At 39.2% G+C, this 18,892-nt stretch overlaps 2 protein-coding genes across 3 annotated transcripts; both read right to left on the minus strand.

Annotated features, from left to right (window-relative positions):
* Positions 1-713: 713 nt before the first annotated feature.
* gcshb (glycine cleavage system protein H (aminomethyl carrier), b) lies at positions 714-6,021 on the minus strand. Its single transcript, XM_071488694.1, has 5 exons — positions 5,831-6,021; positions 4,590-4,669; positions 2,298-2,361; positions 1,886-2,017; positions 714-1,146 (listed from the first exon to the last, which is right to left on the minus strand). The coding sequence occupies exons 1-5, from the start codon at positions 5,979-5,981 to the stop codon at positions 1,049-1,051; spliced, it is 525 nt and encodes a 174-aa protein (XP_071344795.1). The 5' UTR covers positions 5,982-6,021; the 3' UTR covers positions 714-1,048.
* Positions 6,022-9,647: 3,626 nt separating this feature from the next.
* On the minus strand, positions 9,648-18,314 carry kars1 (lysyl-tRNA synthetase 1). 2 transcript variants are annotated; one of them, XM_071488692.1, is made up of 15 exons: positions 18,157-18,294; positions 17,244-17,411; positions 16,714-16,855; positions 16,450-16,615; positions 16,256-16,349; positions 15,409-15,595; positions 14,887-15,012; positions 14,541-14,660; positions 14,134-14,296; positions 12,021-12,194; positions 11,664-11,749; positions 11,493-11,578; positions 11,282-11,408; positions 11,000-11,143; positions 9,648-10,270 (listed from the first exon to the last, which is right to left on the minus strand). In XM_071488692.1, exons 2-15 carry the CDS (start codon positions 17,381-17,383, stop codon positions 10,196-10,198), a joined length of 1,830 nt encoding a protein of 609 aa, XP_071344793.1. In that variant the 5' UTR covers positions 17,384-17,411; positions 18,157-18,294; the 3' UTR covers positions 9,648-10,195. The 2 variants fall into 2 exon arrangements, with proteins under 2 accessions (XP_071344793.1, XP_071344794.1); XM_071488693.1 differs by lacking the exon at positions 17,244-17,411 and having other exon boundaries at positions 18,157-18,314.
* Between the last annotated feature and the right edge of the window lie 578 nt (positions 18,315-18,892).

Raw genomic sequence — 18,892 nt, forward strand, 5'->3', positions numbered from 1 at the left:
CGTTTAAATTGTGATGAAAATGACTGAGCAGGACTGTCCATCTGCCATAAGAGCTGTAAAACTGAGTGTATAGAATTCCAGCAAGTGATCAAGCACCAACCATGTTAGTCTCACATCAGTATGGAGAAATATGCAATTTGTAAATGGGAGACTTGGAAGGTACACAAAAATGCCAGCACATCTAGACCTCTTTAAAAGGAAGTTACTTTAAAGACATGTATGAAATCAATTTAAAGTAACTCTATAACTCTATATAAATTGGTATTTTATTATACTTTTTAATAGGGATTTTCTATGATAGAATGAACTCGAGATCTGTTTCAGCCAATAATACCAATACAGCTCTTATTTTCCATCAGCCTAAGAGTGCATTTTTTTGTTGGGTCGTTGATTTTAAAACCACTGCTTCATTAATCATTGATCAACAAGCTTCGGCAATCTCTTCCTATCTTCACCTCAGGGCAAAGGTCAAGGTGTGTGGAACTACAAGCAAAAATAAGCAGCATGCCCTGTCAGCACATGTGCAGCAACATGCTCTGAACATGTCTACTGTCCACAGCAAATCATAAATTGAGCATGAGCTTTTTATTTTTTACAAGATGTAAAGTTGTATTGTCATAGTTGCTGTTTGAACTGGTGCCATCTTAACACCAACATATTCACAATACATTCCTGCATGTTTGATGTAGTTGCCAAGAATGCCAGGATATTGCTTCATTTCAAGTTTAAATTTTATTAAATGAAGGTCACACAGCACTTACAATCACTTTCCAGTCTTTTACCACTGTGCACATTTAAAACTGGAGCAAAAACACCAGAAACAAGACCCAATAATACAGACAGATCTTGGGATTAAGAGCCTTTAGGTTTGCTAGCAGCTAAACCAAATCCTAACCTTCTAAGTGAAAGATGTTACGAAGTATTTAAAATTATTTTGATAGCATCATATCAGTATCAAAATAAATACCACAGATGAAGAAGAGTGTCAAATGATGTTAGTAACCCAGCCAACTAATCTTTGATTGAAATTACATCATAGTTGACTGATTTATTCTTCAAGTGACTTAATAAATTTATCATACGCAGCTTGATCCATGAGGCCATCCAGTTCTTCAGGCTTTTCAATTGTCATCTTGATTAGCCACCCTGAAAGGTAGAGTTTATATTTTAAAAGTCAAAAATGAACATGTTCACACAAGCGAGCTGTGGCAATATTCTGGTTTGGCAAATTGTTATCTACACTACAAGTTTGGGATGAACTGAACAAAAGGTGAAAGCAAAGCACACTACAACTGCAACACATTTGTGGGAACATCTGTAACAGTGTTGGGAAGAACTTTCCAAACAAAGTTTCATGTCCATTGTAGAAAGAATGCCACAAGGGGATCATCTGCTGAATGAGTCAAAAATTTAGATTAAATTTAGGATTTTTTTTTTTTTTTTTTTTTTTTTTTTTTAAATTGTATTATTCATTTGTTCTATGCTTCAATTATTATACATTACACTATGTACATTTTAGTGAAAGCCGGATTAATGCAGGTGTTCTTTTCACCTTTAAATGGTAAAATGGTAAATGAGTTACATTTATACAGTTCTTTTCTAGTCTACTGACCACTCAAAGTCCTTTATAATGTGTGTCTCATTCACACATTCACACACTGATGGCCCAGCATCAGGAGCAGTTAGGGATTCAGTGTCTTGCTCAAGGACACTTCAACACGCTCTCTGGAGGAGCCTGGGATCAAACCAATTGTTAGACAACCGCTCTACTTCCTTAGCCACACCGCCCCAGTGTACCTTGGCAACAAATCAACTGGGGGAAGTTCCTGGAAATGACCGTGACAAATGAACCAGAAAAGAACAACTGTGATTGAGAGGTGCTTACCTTCTGCATAGCAGGCTTTATTCACAAGTCCGGGATTCTCTGCCAGCTCTGTATTGATTTCAGTTACTTCTCCTGTCAGTGGTGAGTATAGCTCACTTGCAGCCTTTACACTTTCCAAAGCACCAAACTCCTCTAAAACACACACACACACACACACACACACACACACACACAGACAGCATGACAGATGACTAAGTTGCATGCAAACATTTCTATTTTGTGAGTTCATTAAGGATCATTTTTCCATGCTTGTTAGCTGCAGGTGTTGTATTTACTTTTTTCACCTCAAAAAAAATCAACAAAATATACAATTTGCCAGGGGTGCACAAATTTTGCATGCAACTGTACTTACAATCTCACCAGTGCACTCAATTACCTGAGTGTACAAAACAAGTGTAATCCAGGCTCTTACCCATTTGTTCAAGTCCTTGGCCTACTTCAGGGAGTCCACAGTATACCACGTCACCTAATGCTTCCTAAAACGAGAGAACAAACTGTATGAATCATAACCTACATAAAGTATTATAGAAAAGAGAGTAAAAGCAGTAATGTAATCTGGAATTCAGTTCTGCATTTAAAGGATAAGGTTGCTGGTTTTCTATAGTTTTGCTATTGTCAATTAATCCTATGAAAAAAAAAAAAGAAAAGAAAATCTGAAACAATGTATTAGTGTCTCTCCAGCTCCCACAGCCATATTTTGTTGTGGCCATCACCAAGCCTATTTATTCCATATCAAGATGTAAACCTTTGAAATGGATCATTATTATATACATCCACTGTTAAATGGTCAATAAAATTATTTTGCAGTGTAGTTCTTAGCACATGTTGCTCAAACAGGAATAAATAACATATTTTGGGGGTTACATTATAAAATAGTTGGTGCTCTTACGAACATTTACAGTAACAAAATAGTGCGTGTCCGTGATAAACTCAAAACAATCTACAGTGACCATGTTTAGTAGTAATGACGGGACCTTTATTAGAAGTGGAAGTGTCTCTCCATACACAGTACTATACATATATCAAATGTGTATATGTTTGCATAAGGAACACCTGTAAGAAATGTGCTTTAATTAATCCTACATATTACTAAACCACACTGCACATGCACAGCATATCTCATTTACTGCTCCTGAATAATCACCTGTGGTTAAAATCTGCCCTTTAGAATCTGCAGCAAACTTCACTCATTTCTGGCGCTGGTGAGGTGCAGTAAGTGAGATAAGGAAGCTATTTTGAAACCCTGGAATCATTTTGGTGACAGAAGTATAATCTCACCTGAATTGTTCCAAGAGCTGCCTTGTGGAAATGCATTTTAAAAAATACAGAATTCAAAACATTTTGCAGGTTAAACTAAAGGGTCATCATGGACCAGCACACAGGCAGTAGCAGGAGAGCTTTCTGTTGTCCGAGCTTTGTTGAACTGCACTCTCTGCATAAATGCATCATTTGCAAAAATACTTAAGCCAGTGGTCTAAATCACCTATAACCTTCATTTTGACTGTAATTTGTAGGATATCTGCATACTTCTGTGTGTCAATGCTTTGCCACCATTGCTTCAGCCTATAAATTAAGCCTTCTGATGTAAAACATGGATCGTGGCCCCTTAATCTGTACTGCCACCCACTTTATGTAGTCTTAAATTGTCTGAAGTTTAAAATCATTTGTACTGAACATAAAAATTAAGCTGTTTTAGACTCAAGAAACTATAGCTTTTAAGAGAACCGCAGTAATACTGACTTAATCATTCTTAAATGCATGTCTTTATGACTTTATAACAGCCTAGAAAAACCATCAGTTGTCCAAAGTCTATAAAAGACAAAGGATAGTATTATTATTCCATTCTTTATTCTGCTGGTTGGTATTTTATTTACAGTTCACCTTTCTGATATGCTGTGGGTACACAGGGTCAGAGTTCACATTTCCAAGTGTAAGTGCAAGTTGATAAAAGTCCACACTTTGCTGAGAAATAATTTCAGCCACAGTTTATGAACATTTATTCTTAAACGCAATGATATAGGGGGTTAAGCTATTTAACAGAAGCAATGAAACACAAGAGAATACCGGAGATTTGGGCAGAGGTCTTGCACCTGCTAGACAATAAATGTTTGACAATGCAAATAATTTTCTCCAAAGATATTATATCTGCAGTATCATTAGAGCAACAACAAATGCAGTAGACATAGCAGAGTTTCTCATCCACCTCTTCAGATCAGCATCTTCTATCATAACAAACTACAACCCTACCGATAGCACTTCTGACCGGTCAGCAGCAGAGACAAAATCTTTTGAACTTTCAATTTCAGTGTCTGTCAGCTAAGCCATCTCTCTGCACAATATATGAAAACAACACCTCTAAGTACAGCAATAGTAATTGTTTCTCTAAGAGCTGCATTCAAGTCTAAGATAAAAGACACCCTGCCTTCATTCAAAGCTTTGAATGTCTATAGGTAAGCCAGTGCCCATCCTTGAGATTTTCTGCACACCACTGCAGTCTGGCAGTAACCAATTGTCTCAAACAATAGTAATAAAACAGTAAATTAGCTTTTTATAGTACAGTTCCTGCAGATGAGTACAAAGTACAGTACTGAACTGCACACTGCAGACACTAGCATATCACTATTTTTAGATTGCTATCAGTAAACCTCAGTACCAAGTGTGCCATAAATCAATGATTAGTAAAAAGACAGACCCTGCAACCTACCTGAGCATAATTGCTGATACCAACTGTGCCAATGCGACCCTCCACTCGCACCCACTCATGCTTATCTGTGAACTTTAGTGCTGTGGAGAGACAGCAAAGAGTTACTTTGGAACAGTTTAATTAATTAGTGTGTGCAAACATAATGGAACTGTGAATCATTATGAACAATGATTTAAAAAAATGAATTGGTGCTATGGTGAATCTTGTGAAATACAGGAGGCCCACCAGTATGTTCAAATAATACTTTACTGTACTATGGACTAAAGCTGAAGAGTGGGCTGTATCTTATGCAACACCATGTGCTGTCAATTAGAAATAAAACATCTGTGGTTCACTGGTTGCACTGAGACAACCTCAAAAATCATTAGCTTGGATCCTGACCATCAGTCTTTTGACAGGAAATGGTACAAACAGGCACAAGAAAAAAAAGTCTCACGTTTATCTGGTTGAATCAGATCTGCAAGAGTTAGAGTCTTCAGAATCAAAGCTCATGTTGTCATCTCTACAATACCCTGAGGGAAGAACCACAATGCTTCAACAATTCCCAGTGTGGTACCAGACTGTGGAATTGGCAAGATGCTGATCTACGGCTGGGGAGAGCAGAGTCCATGCTGAGACTAGAATATGCTGTAATATATGTAAAAGGGCTGGAGAAATGTTTTTCTAATCATTCTACTGGGTGACAGCTGTTAAAAAAATAAAATAAAAAAATCATTTACTTTTGACAGTGTCATGTCTGTGAAGAAGAACAATGAATGACAGCTACAATTACGAGAGAGAAAATAGACTGCTGAAATGTTAGACCACATGCATGAAATGGATCACGCCACAGCTAAGTGGGACATGTTTAATAAGCTGCGACCTGGTGCATGAGACGTCGGTAATTTGTTGTTTACGCTCGTTAATTAACTTCCAGCTTGGAGCTCGGAGGCTTTGACTGTCGTCCTATGACAACAAAAAAAAAAAAAAGTGTTGTGCACTTTAGCCAACATAACATGTGGCTACTATTTCCCTGCACTAAAGTTCCTGTACTTTGCCACCTCCAAGTTAAAAAAAAAAAAAAACACGAACTTGTAGCGACCCTTCCTGTAGCATCCCTCTGCTCCGCTGCGGGGAAGCGACACTAACTGCGTGAGGTTTTTTTTTTTTTTTTTTTCGTCCATTGCTCCCAGGAATGTGTGACCAGCCTGCATGTAGTATGTAACATTGCAGATTTATTTTATTTATTTATTTTTTCTTACCTGTGGACAGGACCGAGGTCGTGCTCAGTTTCCGCGGAGAGCCGCTCCTCCACAGCAGCCGAGTCGCTGGAGACTGCACCGCAGACGAGAGCTGAGGCAGTCTGGGCGAAAAGTTTGCAGAGAGGCACCGCAGGGCTGCTCTCATCGCCATCTTCACTCGGTGTGTGTCGGCCCTGTCATCCAGTGCACATACACTTGACCGCGGGAGCGCGCACCATGGCGAAGGGGGGGGGGGGGGGGGGTGGACGCGCTCAGGTTCAAAGGCAAACGTGTGGGTCCTAAAACTTTATGCTATTAATGACTTTTGATTATTCATAACAAATGAAGTGTGTGGAAAAAGTATTCAGATGAAATCCCAAGACCCAGTTGCATTGGGATCTGAGCATTGCTTTTAAAATTGTACTTGAGTGAAGTATAGATTTATTAGCGGTAACAAAAGCAAAAGTAGGCTACTTTTTATTCAGAAATACCCCTTTCATACTATTTTATCATTAGAAATGTTATATTGTTGGAATATTATAAGGAGGATGTTTATGTAGGAATAATTATATGTATTGTATTTTGTGTACTGTTGGTAGTTTACTCTAAAACAATGTTTTGCATGTAAAATCAAAATGTGTAACTGTAGCTGTCAGATTCAGTAATTGTGTGAAAAGTACAACATTTCCCTTCGAAATGTACGTTTAAATATATGAAGTAATGTACAATTCGGTCAGTTTACTAAAGTAAAGTAGTACCTAAAACTTGTACCTCATTATAATACTTGAGTAAATGTACTTAGTTCCTCCACTTCAAATTAATGCACACAGCTATCTAGGTAGAATGAAATGCTGCTCACGGTTACAAATCCACAGAGAGCTACCATCCAACTTTCACCCATTTAGTCTGGAAGCCCAATGTATACGCACACAAGCACATGAAATTAATTTCTGTTCATTTACATTTTGGTGTATCAGCTCTGATAGCAGCCTCAGCATCTTTCCTCCAATCACCGTCACCAAAGTGATGTCATTTCCCAGCCACCTCTCACTGTTACAGTCACTGACAGCAGTGAGAGGGTGGAGGATCAGATGCTGAGGCTCAACTAGCTGAGGAGCTCCATCTGTGCACAGCTGGAGCAGCAACAACTGCATATGCTCTGTCTGTATATGAGCACTTTGACTCTGGAGACCCTAAGGTAACTCCCAGGTGTCCCCTTGGATAAAAACCTCCTTCCTGTAACAGTAAGAAAGCCACTGCTGCTCCAGAGCTCCCTCATGAGGACATTTTGCACATTGATGCAGGTGAGGAAGTGGCTGCAATACTAAGATTCATCCCTCAACACATCATCAGGACTGTCCTAAATACATATAAGGCCAAACTGCAGGTGAGTCCACAACAACCCAAGGACCCCAGTTATGAGGAGAGCTGGCAGTTCTCTCAGTTTCTCCCGGACTCTGTCAAGGAGGAAATGTTTGAGCAGTGTTGATCCTGGTTAATGCACGTCAAGGTCTTCCAAAAGGCTTTCCCTGGGATATAGAAGATGAGGATATCCTGGAACACAAGCAACGCATCAGCAAGCCTTGCCTATCCGTTCCTGATGTGGTGTGGATGGATAAGATGCTCTTTGTGGCCAACTTATATGAAGGGTGAAAACTGCAGCTCTTGCCTGCAGAACTTACAGTCTGGCTGACTTCAGCACTCAAAGCCTCAAGAGCTGATCACAGCCAGAGCTTTTGTCAAAGAATACACCAGCAGAAGTGTCCTGATTGAACTTTTCACAGGTTTATTCTCAACACACTGCAACACCAGAGGAACCGGGCCCCAGTAAACGATTTGGCAGAGCATATCCATGTAAAAAGAGGCAACAAAGTATGACAAAAAACAAGTCTTCCTCCAAAACCTCAAATGCCTCAAGGAGCAGGCTGTCTAGACATTGTGAAGATGGCCTTGGTGGCCTGCAGCCTCACAGCCAAAGACATTATAATCTACATCAAGCCTACTGTGAGCTTTGCAGTAGACACCAAGCCTGGAGATGAGACTTAAAATAGTATTAATATCTACATCCTAAGAGAGGAAACAGCCAAAAAGAGAGCTGACCCAGCTGGAGCTGCGTTTGCAGAGCACATAACAGGGAGGAGGTCCTCTCTTCATGGATTGTTACAGAGCCTCCTATAACAGTCTGAGGAGAGAGAGAAAGAGTTGTTCTCTTGGCTCTGTAAACTGCCCACATGGAGACAGATGTAGATGCATAAAACAAAGGCTGTAACCCATAGCATCAAGAGCTTTTACAAACATTGTGTTGTGACACTTTCTGCACCTTTTGTTGTGTGACATTGTTGCATTTAATATTTGAAAAAGTGATTGAGAAACTACAATGCAGAATTTCAAAGTTACTCTGCCAATGATGTTGGTACAGCCCGGCTCATACTTCTGACTTTTTTTCTCTCGTGTTTTCTGTGGCTGTTTATATGAGCTCTGTACTACTAATGTAAGGATCTTTGAGAGTGAATCCAGAGGTGTCTTCATCTGATTAGCAGGAGTTATTTTGTAGTCCCCCCCCCCCCCAACACTGTTGCAGATGTTCGCACAAATGTGTTGCACTTGTAGGTTGATGTGCTTTCACCTTCTGTCTAGTTCATCTGAACCAGCTCCATAGAACCAGTCGGTCTTCCCTTGTTACCTTTTCACACCATTCTGATACCAATACCAATATATAGCAATAATTCCTGCAGTGATTCCCTGTTTTTTTTTTTAATTTGTTTTCTATTCATACGATTTTTAACTTTCTTGTGACCTGAACCTTTTTTTCCACCTTGGGCAGTTTACCACTTACCTTTGTACCATTTGACGATTATTCACTGGACTTAAGCTGCTGAAATTTCTATAAAAAACTGGAAAACTGGGGGTATTCTAAAACTTTTGACTGGTAGTTTTAATGATTAACATATGGTGAAGTTTAAAAATAAGTAATTATAATTTAAACAAATTAAACATTAACTATTATTTTAGAAAATATTCTTAGTTCCTTCTTGCATCGCTGACTGTAAATGTTAACTTATTCATTTGCAAACAGGGTCAGTGAAAATATGCCAGATCTGCCAAGTGGAAGATTCAAAGAGCATTTCCTTCCCAGCAATACGATCACACGATCTTGTATTTATGTTGATACTTATTCAAATACTTCCTCTCACATACAGAAAAGGTTATTATCATTATTACTAGCAGCATTGTTTAAATCAGTGACCCTTGAACCAGCTGTAAACCTTTGATCATATCATAAAGGTCAAAGAAATCCAGTGAAAGCTCAACATACGCAATATATATATATGGGACAAAAGCATCCAATCTGTGTTTTTAAATAGGAATTACTGCCACACAGTTGGATGCCTCAGCCGCTCAGGCTAGTTTCAGATTACCCTGTTTATTCTTGTTTATCCAGAATCATAAAAATCTTAACCATTTGTGTGAAATTGGGTCATAATTGAAACATAATTGTCTTCAGTTACGGTGAAGTGTTTTGTGCAGTCACACTGATCTTTGGCCACTAAAATCTAATCAGTTCCTGAATCCCAGTGGACATTTGTGCCAAATGTGAAGGGTTCCCTTGAAGAGTTCCCAAGATATTGCATTCACAAGGCCAAAACCATGTTTTGTGATGTCACCATGACCACAAAAACCTTACCAGTTTGTCCTTGAATCCTGGTGAAAGCCAAATTTGAAGAAATTCCCTCAAGGCATTACTGGCAGCATAAAAATAGGGCTCTTAAAGGGCCTCTGGGACTTTTTCCACACATAATTTGTGTGGAGAAAGATTAAAGATACAAGACACTGACAATGTAGATTCATATGCACTTTATTCAGATATAGCTGTCTTTAAACTTCTTGGCAGAGGAATATTGAATTTGTGGAATCCATCTTGATTAACTGTTAGACAAGGAATAAAAGCAGAGCAGGTAAAAACAGATGGCCATACTGAGAAAAGTAATATTATAAGTGCTTGACCATTGTCATTATGTGATGTATCTACTCTGTATTTGGTAGCCAAAAATCAAGCACCATTTGAAGTATCTCAAAGTAAATATTTCATCCAGGGGAGCATACAACAGCAGATCACACGACTTCCTGATCAAATACGATGCATGTACTGGATGACAATGAGGATTAAAATGTCTCTATTGAGGATGCAGCAAAAGTGTAAGAAAAACAAAAGGAAAGAAAAAGTCAACTGGAAATGACACAAGCTGATTTCCCTTAACTGCAAGGATTCAACTGTTGACAAACTGACATAGATAAAACATAAATCCTGCAGACTCCACTGACAACCACAGTGAGGTAAAGGCTCCAACTTCACACTGACTCCTGCACAGGTCAGAGGTCATGTCATCAGACAGAGGTGCCCTCTGTGGGTGCTGATGTTTTATTGTCGTCAGGCTTCATGGCTGGGAACAGCAACACCTCCTGTAAAAAAAAAAAACAAAACAAAAACTGTCAGCTGAGGGTGTTGCTGACTACTGAAGAAGGGGGCTACTTATATGCACATGATGTGGCTATGAGGCTATTTAATAAGCAGCACCAATGAAAACAGTACTGTCTGTACACCAACATTCATTGCCAATCAGATCTGAAATTGTTTCTATTCAATTCGCTGTTAAACTTTCTTATGAAGAGGGTAGCATAGGGTTTAGAAATCAGCAAATAGACCTATGGAGCATTTTGGTATCTACACATTAATCAATCACTTTATTTGTTCTCAAAGGGTAATTATTTGTGCGATGTCTTTCTGAATCAGTTTTTTGGCTCAGAGTCAGTGAGCAGGCATCACTTTTTCTTTTACAGCATGAACAAAAGTGAAACAAATTTTTCCTATGTGACTCTAATATAGGCTAATAACTACTAAAACAACTGACAGAATTGAAGAACTATCCAGTATAGAGTGTTTTGAATATATAATGTGTTGAACTGGCACTGAATGTGTCATATGTTAACAGACATGAGTGAGGGTTTCTTATAGCCTTAACTTTAACTAAGTATTGAGCTGCAAACCTTCAAACATATCACACAGGGAATCTGATCAGAAAATGATCAGACTGGTCATTTTGATAGACAATGCTAAACAATCCCTTTTCCCATTTAGGTGGGACTTAAAGACTGCACCTGCTTGCATCATGATTCATACGACAGCTTTACCTTGATGTTGTTGGAGTCGGTCAGGAACATTGTGAGACGATCGATGCCCATTCCCCAGCCAGCAGTTGGTGGCAGACCATACTCCAGTGCTGTGCAGAAGGTCTCATCAATGAACATGGCTTCATCATCACCCTCAGCTTTGGCCTGAAAAAGATCCACATCCAATTACTAACATGCACTGACAAACACACAGTTTGACAGTAAGGAGCCTGAACCTTTGGATAATGGGACAATGTAACACAATAGAAAGGGACAGAAAGTCAGTTTAGGCTTTATACACACCTTGGCTTGCTGCTCAAAAAGCTCCCTCTGTCTAATCGGATCATTCAACTCCGTGTAAGCATTGCAGACTTCCTTCTTCATCACAAAGAGCTCAAAACGCTCTGTCAGGCCCTTCAGCGATCTGTGCCTGTACAATCATAGAATTTCAGCACAAACCTGAGCTTTGCTTTTATGAATGATAAATTTGAAGGTGAAGCAAGGCGTTTCTCACCATTTAGCTAAGGGACTCATGATCTGAGGGTGATCACAGATGAATGTGGGGTTGATACAGGTAACCTCAAGGTAATCTCCAACCAACTGTAGGAAAACAAGATTAGTAAAGACCTCTGGTAGAGAATGCAATAAGCTGTACAAGAGATGGTGATCCTCATCAACAGAGCACCTTGTCAAGGAGGCGGGCAGTGGTTCTGGGTGGAGGACATTCAACTCCTTTCTGTGCGCACAGGTCATCAAAGAACTTACGTGTCTCTGAAGACAAAAGTGTGAAAGAGAAAAACGAAGAGAAATCAGAAATGACTGATAAGCTATTACTGGGCTGTAGCTTTAGAACATATGAAAAATGTGAAATGCAGACATCAAATGAAAATAAACCCTAAACTGCTGAAAGAGACAGTGATGGAGAAAGAATATCACAGTGGCAATGTGGTTTAATTAAAAGGAAAAAAAAAGAGAAAAAAAAAAAGCTACTCTCACTTTTCAGTTACTTAAAATCTATATCTACATTTCTACACATTCTTACCATCACTGTCATAGCTGTCAGTAGGAGGGAACTTGACTCCCATAATCTTCTCCAGGTCGTGTGTCATGCTCACTCTTCTGAATGGTGGAGTGAAGTCAATCTCATACGCCTGTCCCTCTGGACCATCAGGGTGATAAGTCACCTTGTATCCTCCAGTGACGTGCTTCACCATTCCTGAAGCGAAGGGGAAACACTGAGTTAAGGGAACAGTTCTGCCATTTGCACATTGTGCACATTTCCTGTGCATCTCAAATATTTGAGGAATGACAAAACTGAAAGGTCATTCAGAGGAAATGGAGCTCTTGCAAATTTGTATTTTAAAATATACAATAAATTCCTGTTTTATTCTTTACATGGCAGAGGTTAAGTCTGCAAATCCTCCTTGTAATGTGATTCTAACATCTCTTAGTGCAAGTTGGAGGATTTAGACATGACAGTCAGTTCAGCCAGCTAGTTTGTTTTTAGTTTTTTTTTTTTTTTTTTATTTAGCCTGTTACTTTTGGTCATAAAGCTTGATATTCTCAGAAAGTGTTGGCATCTTTGTTAAATGGATAAACATTATCCATTTCACAACCACAAAACTGTTTCACAACATTCAGTGAAGCAAATATAAAGTCAGCTGCTTAATTCATATAACAGAATTCACAGCAATAAAATAGTACAATCCTTTCATCCGTAAATAATCAAAAGATATAAAAATGAATGTTACATTGAAATGTCACACATAAGACAGTTTGTTTTACAGCACCCCCAAGAAGTTGTGTTCAGTGAAGTTTCCTCCGCTGGACACAGTACAAGAATAAACCATTCATCATACGTTTGTTGAAATCAGATTACCAGTCTGCCTACTGTGACATGAAATTTGTCATTTGACAGTCAAATCCATGACAGGTGAAACCTACACACCTAGCGCCAGCCACATGGCTGCGCTAAGTGCTCCATTTTTGTAAACTCAGCAGCACAGGGCAGATCACAGTAAAGTACACCCTGCCTTGTGAGTTGAGCATACCAAGCACACTGACATTTTCGTGACCAGGCTCGCCCACCGCACCTGAGGTGCACTTGGACACAGGGTGGATCAGAGGAATACATTATCATCATATATCATTATCATGTCATCACAGTCATAGTCAAGCACATTCACCACTTTCATCCTCTTTAAACTCAAGTTGAATTAACAATTTTGGACATGTTGAAGATGGTCATCATGTTTTCCATATAGAATAGTGCACAATTTTCTTTATCATCTTAATGATCAGTACAATAACCATTTGTATTTACATTAAACTGCCTGTGCAATGAGAATTTAAAATGTGGGCCATTCTTTTTAATGTTGCTTTTCCTTATTTCTGAAGTTATTTTTGATGTTTCACTTAGTTAAATGTGACTGTTTACAAACAGAAATAATTCATGATAATCCAGAAATAGAACTGTTGCCCCTTTAATCTTGTGACAACAATGTGTTCCTGGTGATGATACTCAGAGAACCTAAACAACCTGTATAACATTATGTTACGCACCGCAGCCACATATCTACTTGTGTTCTAATTAAAGTGCAAAACTGCAAACTGCAATTGATTTGCAGTAGAAACTGTAGAATAATTAACAACTTTGTTGTACATAACATAGGCACAGAAGTCTCTGTGGTTATTTTGCAAAAGTCTGGTGCCTGTTGCACTAAATGTTACCAGCAAGTCTGCTGTGAAAAATTGTGGTCTGACAGTGCACATCATCGCTCCAGTTAGAGACAACAGAACCAAAACCCGCTGCTTTGAGATGAGTCAGCGGAGTAAAGCAAATGCCTTCAGTGTAGGCCACCTCTGAACTCTTGGGGATTACAGAGCAGGTTTGAATCACTCTGAGCAGGCGAGCAGTGGCCCATGGAGGACACACATTCTTGGCACCAAGTTTGCAGTGTGCTACTCAGTTGGCACCACCACACCCTCTACTGTGCCTCTCCATCCACTGGGGCACACAGCAGGTCATCAAGATACCAAATCAGTACATCTGACAACATCAATACACTGCAGGAACTACCAGAAATACCAGTTCTTTGGTGCAACACTGCATTGTGCACCCACGCAAAAATAGAACCCTCTGCGTGCTCACTTACCTGAGAGTAGTTTCTCTGTGATGTCCATCAAATCATGGTAATCTGCATATGCCATGTAGAATTCACAGGTGGTGAACTCTGGATTGTGAGTAAGATCGATGCCTTCATTCCTGAACTGACGACCAATCTCATACACTCTGTCCATTCCACCAACCACAAGCATCTGTGTGAACGATGTGATGTACAGTGTAAATATTTAGAAATTTAACAAGCCCCTTTAACCAAACCCTGAAAAACCTGAAGTGAAGTTGAAGTATAAAAAAATAAATAAATAAAATAAAATAAAATTCTAAGCATAACTGTACAATATATTCACAGGCCTGACTTCAAATTAATACAATATACTAAAATATTCCCCCTGGAAATGACTGATTACTGAGAAGAATGACTCTTGAAAAGCATATTACCTTGTGGTAGAGCTCAGGAGCAATCCTCATGAACAGGTTCATATCCAGATCATTATGGTAAGTAACAAATGGACGGGCCACTGCTCCACCAGGAATAATGTTCATCATTGGTGTCTCAATCTAGAGGATTCAGCAAAGCAAACTTAGACGCACTCATTTTAACTGCCTCAAATGTGGAACAAATGGAACAATCCAAGCGAGATAAAATTTTTATTCAGATTTTTACAAAATAGGGATTTCATAAAAAAAATAAAAATAAAATCCCTATTTTGTAAAAATTTGAATAAAATTTTTTGTGGTGTAGTCAAATTTGATGCCTCAATATGCTACAGACTCCAATTCTTACCTCCAAGAATCCCAGCTGGTCCAGGAAGCTGCGGAGGTAGGTGATGATTTTGGCCCGTGTGATAAATTTCTGCCTCACGTAGTCATTAAGAATCAGATCCAAGTAGCGCTGGCGGTATCGTGTTTCCTTTGAGAGAAAGATTACACAGTGGTGAGAAAAAAAAATGCTTCAGTATTGATTATTGCTTTTGTAATGACTGTTGAATGTTGTAAAGTTCAGTTGGTCCACTTCCCATCAACACTGGTGGCTGTGACCAGACTTACATTAAAAATTAACATTAATTTAACACTGAAAAGCTTTGCAGTTTTCTACTTTTGTGGCATAGAAACTAGGGTTGGTTGATTTCAAACTGATATCAAAATGACCTTTTCATGATACTTTCTCTTTCTCTTTTGTAAAAGGAGAGATTCTTCTTTCTCTTTCTCTTTTGTAAAAGGAGAGATTCTTCTTTCTCTTTTGTAAAAGGAGAGATTATTCTTTGCCTCTCACCAACTTGGAATGTCTTATCGTCGTGGGCGTTACCTTGTCTTTGAGGCCAAAGTGGAGATGGGGCAGCATGTGCAAACATGGTGACAGCAGGGTCATCTCAGTGGGAATGATGCTCAACTCCCCTTTTTTAGTCTTCCCTGGGTTACCGCGGACACCGATAATGTCACCGCGACGCAGTTTATTATTGATGGCCACAAAGTCTTCCTCAGATTTGTAGTTCCTTGCAGAGTAAAACAAGATATACAAAAATGAACTCACTGCCATCTTAAGTATCCGTACAGCGAAAAAACAAATGGCTCAAGGTGTAATGATGTACTATTTAACATTTCACAACAACAAAATGTGATGATATGTAAAATTTGAACAATCACATAATACAGTAAATCCAGACAAGTTAAATTTTCAGCTCAGTTTAGCTGCTGGAGTGGTTTTTTTGCTGCAAATAGCCAATGAATTTCCCCAGCAAGAGTATGGACTTGCAGTAACAAGCACTATCTCAGTTTGCAATATTCGAAAAACTGATTATCGCTTCCCAAGAACTCTAGTTTTACTTGTTTTTCTCCAAACCCACTCCTTTCAGCTCCACGCCAAGTACTGTAACTTGCGAACATGAAATATTTTGACTTTAGTAGAAAGCCATTCAGTTAAATTCATGCCAAATTAAATAAATCTGTATTGCTTTCGTGGTTCCTCTAAATATCACTTCATGTTTAATGCATAAAAACTGACTAACATTCATTTTGGAAATTTGACTTTGCAGCCAACTAAGGTGTTTTCAAACTCATATGTTGTTAAAATGTCTAAATAAAAGTATTGTGAGCTGTGAACTGACCACTGTTACACCCAAAAATGATGACTGACGTTGGCTATGATGCTGTACCTTGAGTTCGCCATAACTTGCAACTTGACGCCTTCACCTCGCAGGTCATAGAAGAGCAGCTTGGCACCAGAAGCCCTCTTGGCATGAACACGGCCTGCCAAATATATATAAAATTTAACAGGGGATCTACAGCTGAATTACATGGTATGTATATAATAGCAAATGTGTTAAAGATCATATAATATTCCTGGTACCTGACACACTGAGAACAACATCTGTCAGCTGGTCTCCAGGCTCAAGATGATTGTATTTCTCAATGAACGCTGTAAGTGACAAGTCTACATGGTACTTGTGTGGGTATGGGTCCTCTGCCGTGCCCTTCAGTTCCTGGATGGCCTGGGTGCGAATCTTGAAGTATTGCTACATTAGAGAGAAACAGAATATTTAATTTATAGAAAAATACCAGAACTTTAAGATTTTAGTAAGTAAAGAGTGTAATATAATGGCAAAAATCTCACATTTGGGTCAAGTGTCTCCTCATCCAGCCCACAGACATTTTGCGCTTGCTGATCATTGGATTCCTTTTGCTCCACCTGCTCTTTCACTTTGGCTTCTTTCTCAGCCACCTTCTTCTCAGCTTTCATTCGTCTCTTCAGCTCACTGATAAAAAAGAAAGGAGACACAGTGAGTGATGAGTCATAGATATCAACATTTTGCTGTTTACAATGTAATTGTGTAACTAATGTAAGAACAGAAACTCAACAGATATTCAAACTGTTCAACAAAAGTTAACAACTGCACACAAATATGGCACACACATAACCACACCACATACATTTTATTGTATTCTGGTGTCTGAAATAATAATTATTTAAAAAACAACAACAACAAAAAAAAAAAAAAAAAAAAAAAGGGCTTGGCGCAATTTACTAATAACAGAGACAGAGAAGCACAACAAGAAATCATGCAGAAAGGGAAGGGGGGCCCACATACACTCTGATGACAAAAGGTTGGTTGTTTTTCTCACTGGAATGGAAAAGCCACCAACCTTTTGTCACCTCTCCATCGGTTCCCGTAAATTTGAGCTGGGACTGCAGCTGTGCCTGGGGTCGCACATTTTAACCACTGTCCCCTGACCCCATAGACATGGCAAAGCTGTTGTCTGGCTGCCCTGATCAGACACAGCATGCTGAGCTACCACAGTCAGCAGGCAGACCTGAGAAAATAGACATTTATACAAAGACAGTGTACAGTATATACAGCAAAGGCTGTCTGTGGCCCACCGGGAAGACGTCAACACTGTTGGGCTAATATTACTCTCATCGGTCTGCAATGAAGACCCTATGAAGTAATAGCAAAAATCGATAGGTTTTAAATAAAGAGAATATGATGTTCGATTAGGTTAGCATTCCTTTCGGTTTCTCAAGCGGGCGTGTCAGAGATAACCTAAGGTTATCCCTAGGAAATCAAGACGAAAGAAGGATAACGCAGATAACATCATTTGTTCTCACGGATGTATCTGTCTAATATATAAATATAAAACAATAACGTGTTCTGCTACAGTTAAATGTCACAATTAAATGTACCACACGTTAAAACTACATGAATAAAATCTAAAACGAAATCAACGTGTGGAGGACGTTTCTTTGATGTATTTCGGATCTTGTAGTTTTACTCGTTAGTAAAACGCACCATCGCGATAGACCACAGCTCGTCTTTAAAACTACAACTACCAGACACACAAACGAACTGAATCATGGAATATGTAGGCCTTTCCTGCACCCGCATATGGATCCCTCGCTTCAGTTGTAACCCTCTGACCTGATGTAATGTTGAGCGACATTGCATAGCCAGACTCAGACGGTCACAACTGCTGAAAGAGCGAATTATTTGAGGGAAATAAAAACCCTGTGAAGCGTTGAGAGTGGTATAAATGCGCTGGGAGAAATGAACACGCTTACTTTTTGCTGAGTTTCTCTCCGTCCACCGATGTCACGTCGGCCATGTTCGCAACGCTGCGCGCGGAAAGGACAACTGGTGGTGCACGAGCTGCTCGAGCCGCATATAACGCGAGAAGTTGGTGTTGCGTTTGAGGCACCGTGGGAAAAATCAGCACATCTCAAACAATCTAACCGGTTTTTAAAAATGAAGTTCAGCAAGACCAAACATCACGCAAAGGGACCCAGCCTCTAAACTGGAAGATAAACAATCATCACAACAGACTGACTATTCAACACTGACTGCTGGCGGGCCGGACCATAAAGGCTCACCTGTTCACTACAGCCATTAAACACAACAGGTCTTTTTTTGATGTTATGGGCTACCAGTGGGGATAACATGTAATGTTGAATATTCATCCTTATGGTGGCACTATAAGAAAGGTCAGGGGTCACCACAATTGTAGCCCAACAGCAATTAATCATGGCAGTAAAATTCACAGAATTCTGACCAATAGTTCTTGACACAACAAAGTGCTGGTTGGCAAGAAACTTTGACCTGACAGTATTAATAATCAAAAATCAGGGAGTGAGATGGAAAGATGGACGACTTACTGACACTGTATTCCTTTAAATCAATAAATACTTGCCCTGTCTACATACAATCACATTGCTACACTGCAGCCTTATGTAGAAGGGTCTTAAATGTTTTTCTTTGTTTTTAACCTTCACAGATCTATATTTAGTCTGTAATGACACG

This window comes from Trachinotus anak, unplaced genomic scaffold, assembly GCF_046630095.1.
Source record: "Trachinotus anak isolate AG129_WGS33_773 ecotype Australia unplaced genomic scaffold, CSIRO_AGI_Tana_v1 ptg000011l, whole genome shotgun sequence".
In the NCBI taxonomy this organism is placed as follows: Eukaryota; Metazoa; Chordata; class Actinopteri; order Carangiformes; family Carangidae; genus Trachinotus; species Trachinotus anak.

What these genes read in the sequence shown, in the direction of transcription:
- gcshb (XM_071488694.1), bottom strand. Translation starts at nt 5,981, where the DNA reads ATGGCGATGAGAGCAGCCCTGCGGTGCCTCTCTGCAAACTTTTCGCCC. An exon ending in GACCTCGGTCCTGTCCACAG is followed by an intron (nt 4,670 to 5,830) that starts GTAAGAAAAAAT and finishes GTCTCTCCACAG; the next exon opens with CACTAAAGTTCACAGATAAG. An exon ending in GTATCAGCAATTATGCTCAG is followed by an intron (nt 2,362 to 4,589) that starts GTAGGTTGCAGG and finishes CTCTCGTTTTAG; the next exon opens with GAAGCATTAGGTGACGTGGT.
- kars1 (XM_071488692.1), bottom strand. Translation starts at nt 17,383, where the DNA reads ATGCTGTGTCTGATCAGGGCAGCCAGACAACAGCTTTGCCATGTCTAT. An exon ending in ACTTTGGCCTCAAAGACAAG is followed by an intron (nt 15,013 to 15,408) that starts GTAACGCCCACG and finishes TTTCTCTCAAAG; the next exon opens with GAAACACGATACCGCCAGCG. An exon ending in ATGAGTCCCTTAGCTAAATG is followed by an intron (nt 11,409 to 11,492) that starts GTGAGAAACGCC and finishes ATGATTGTACAG; the next exon opens with GCACAGATCGCTGAAGGGCC.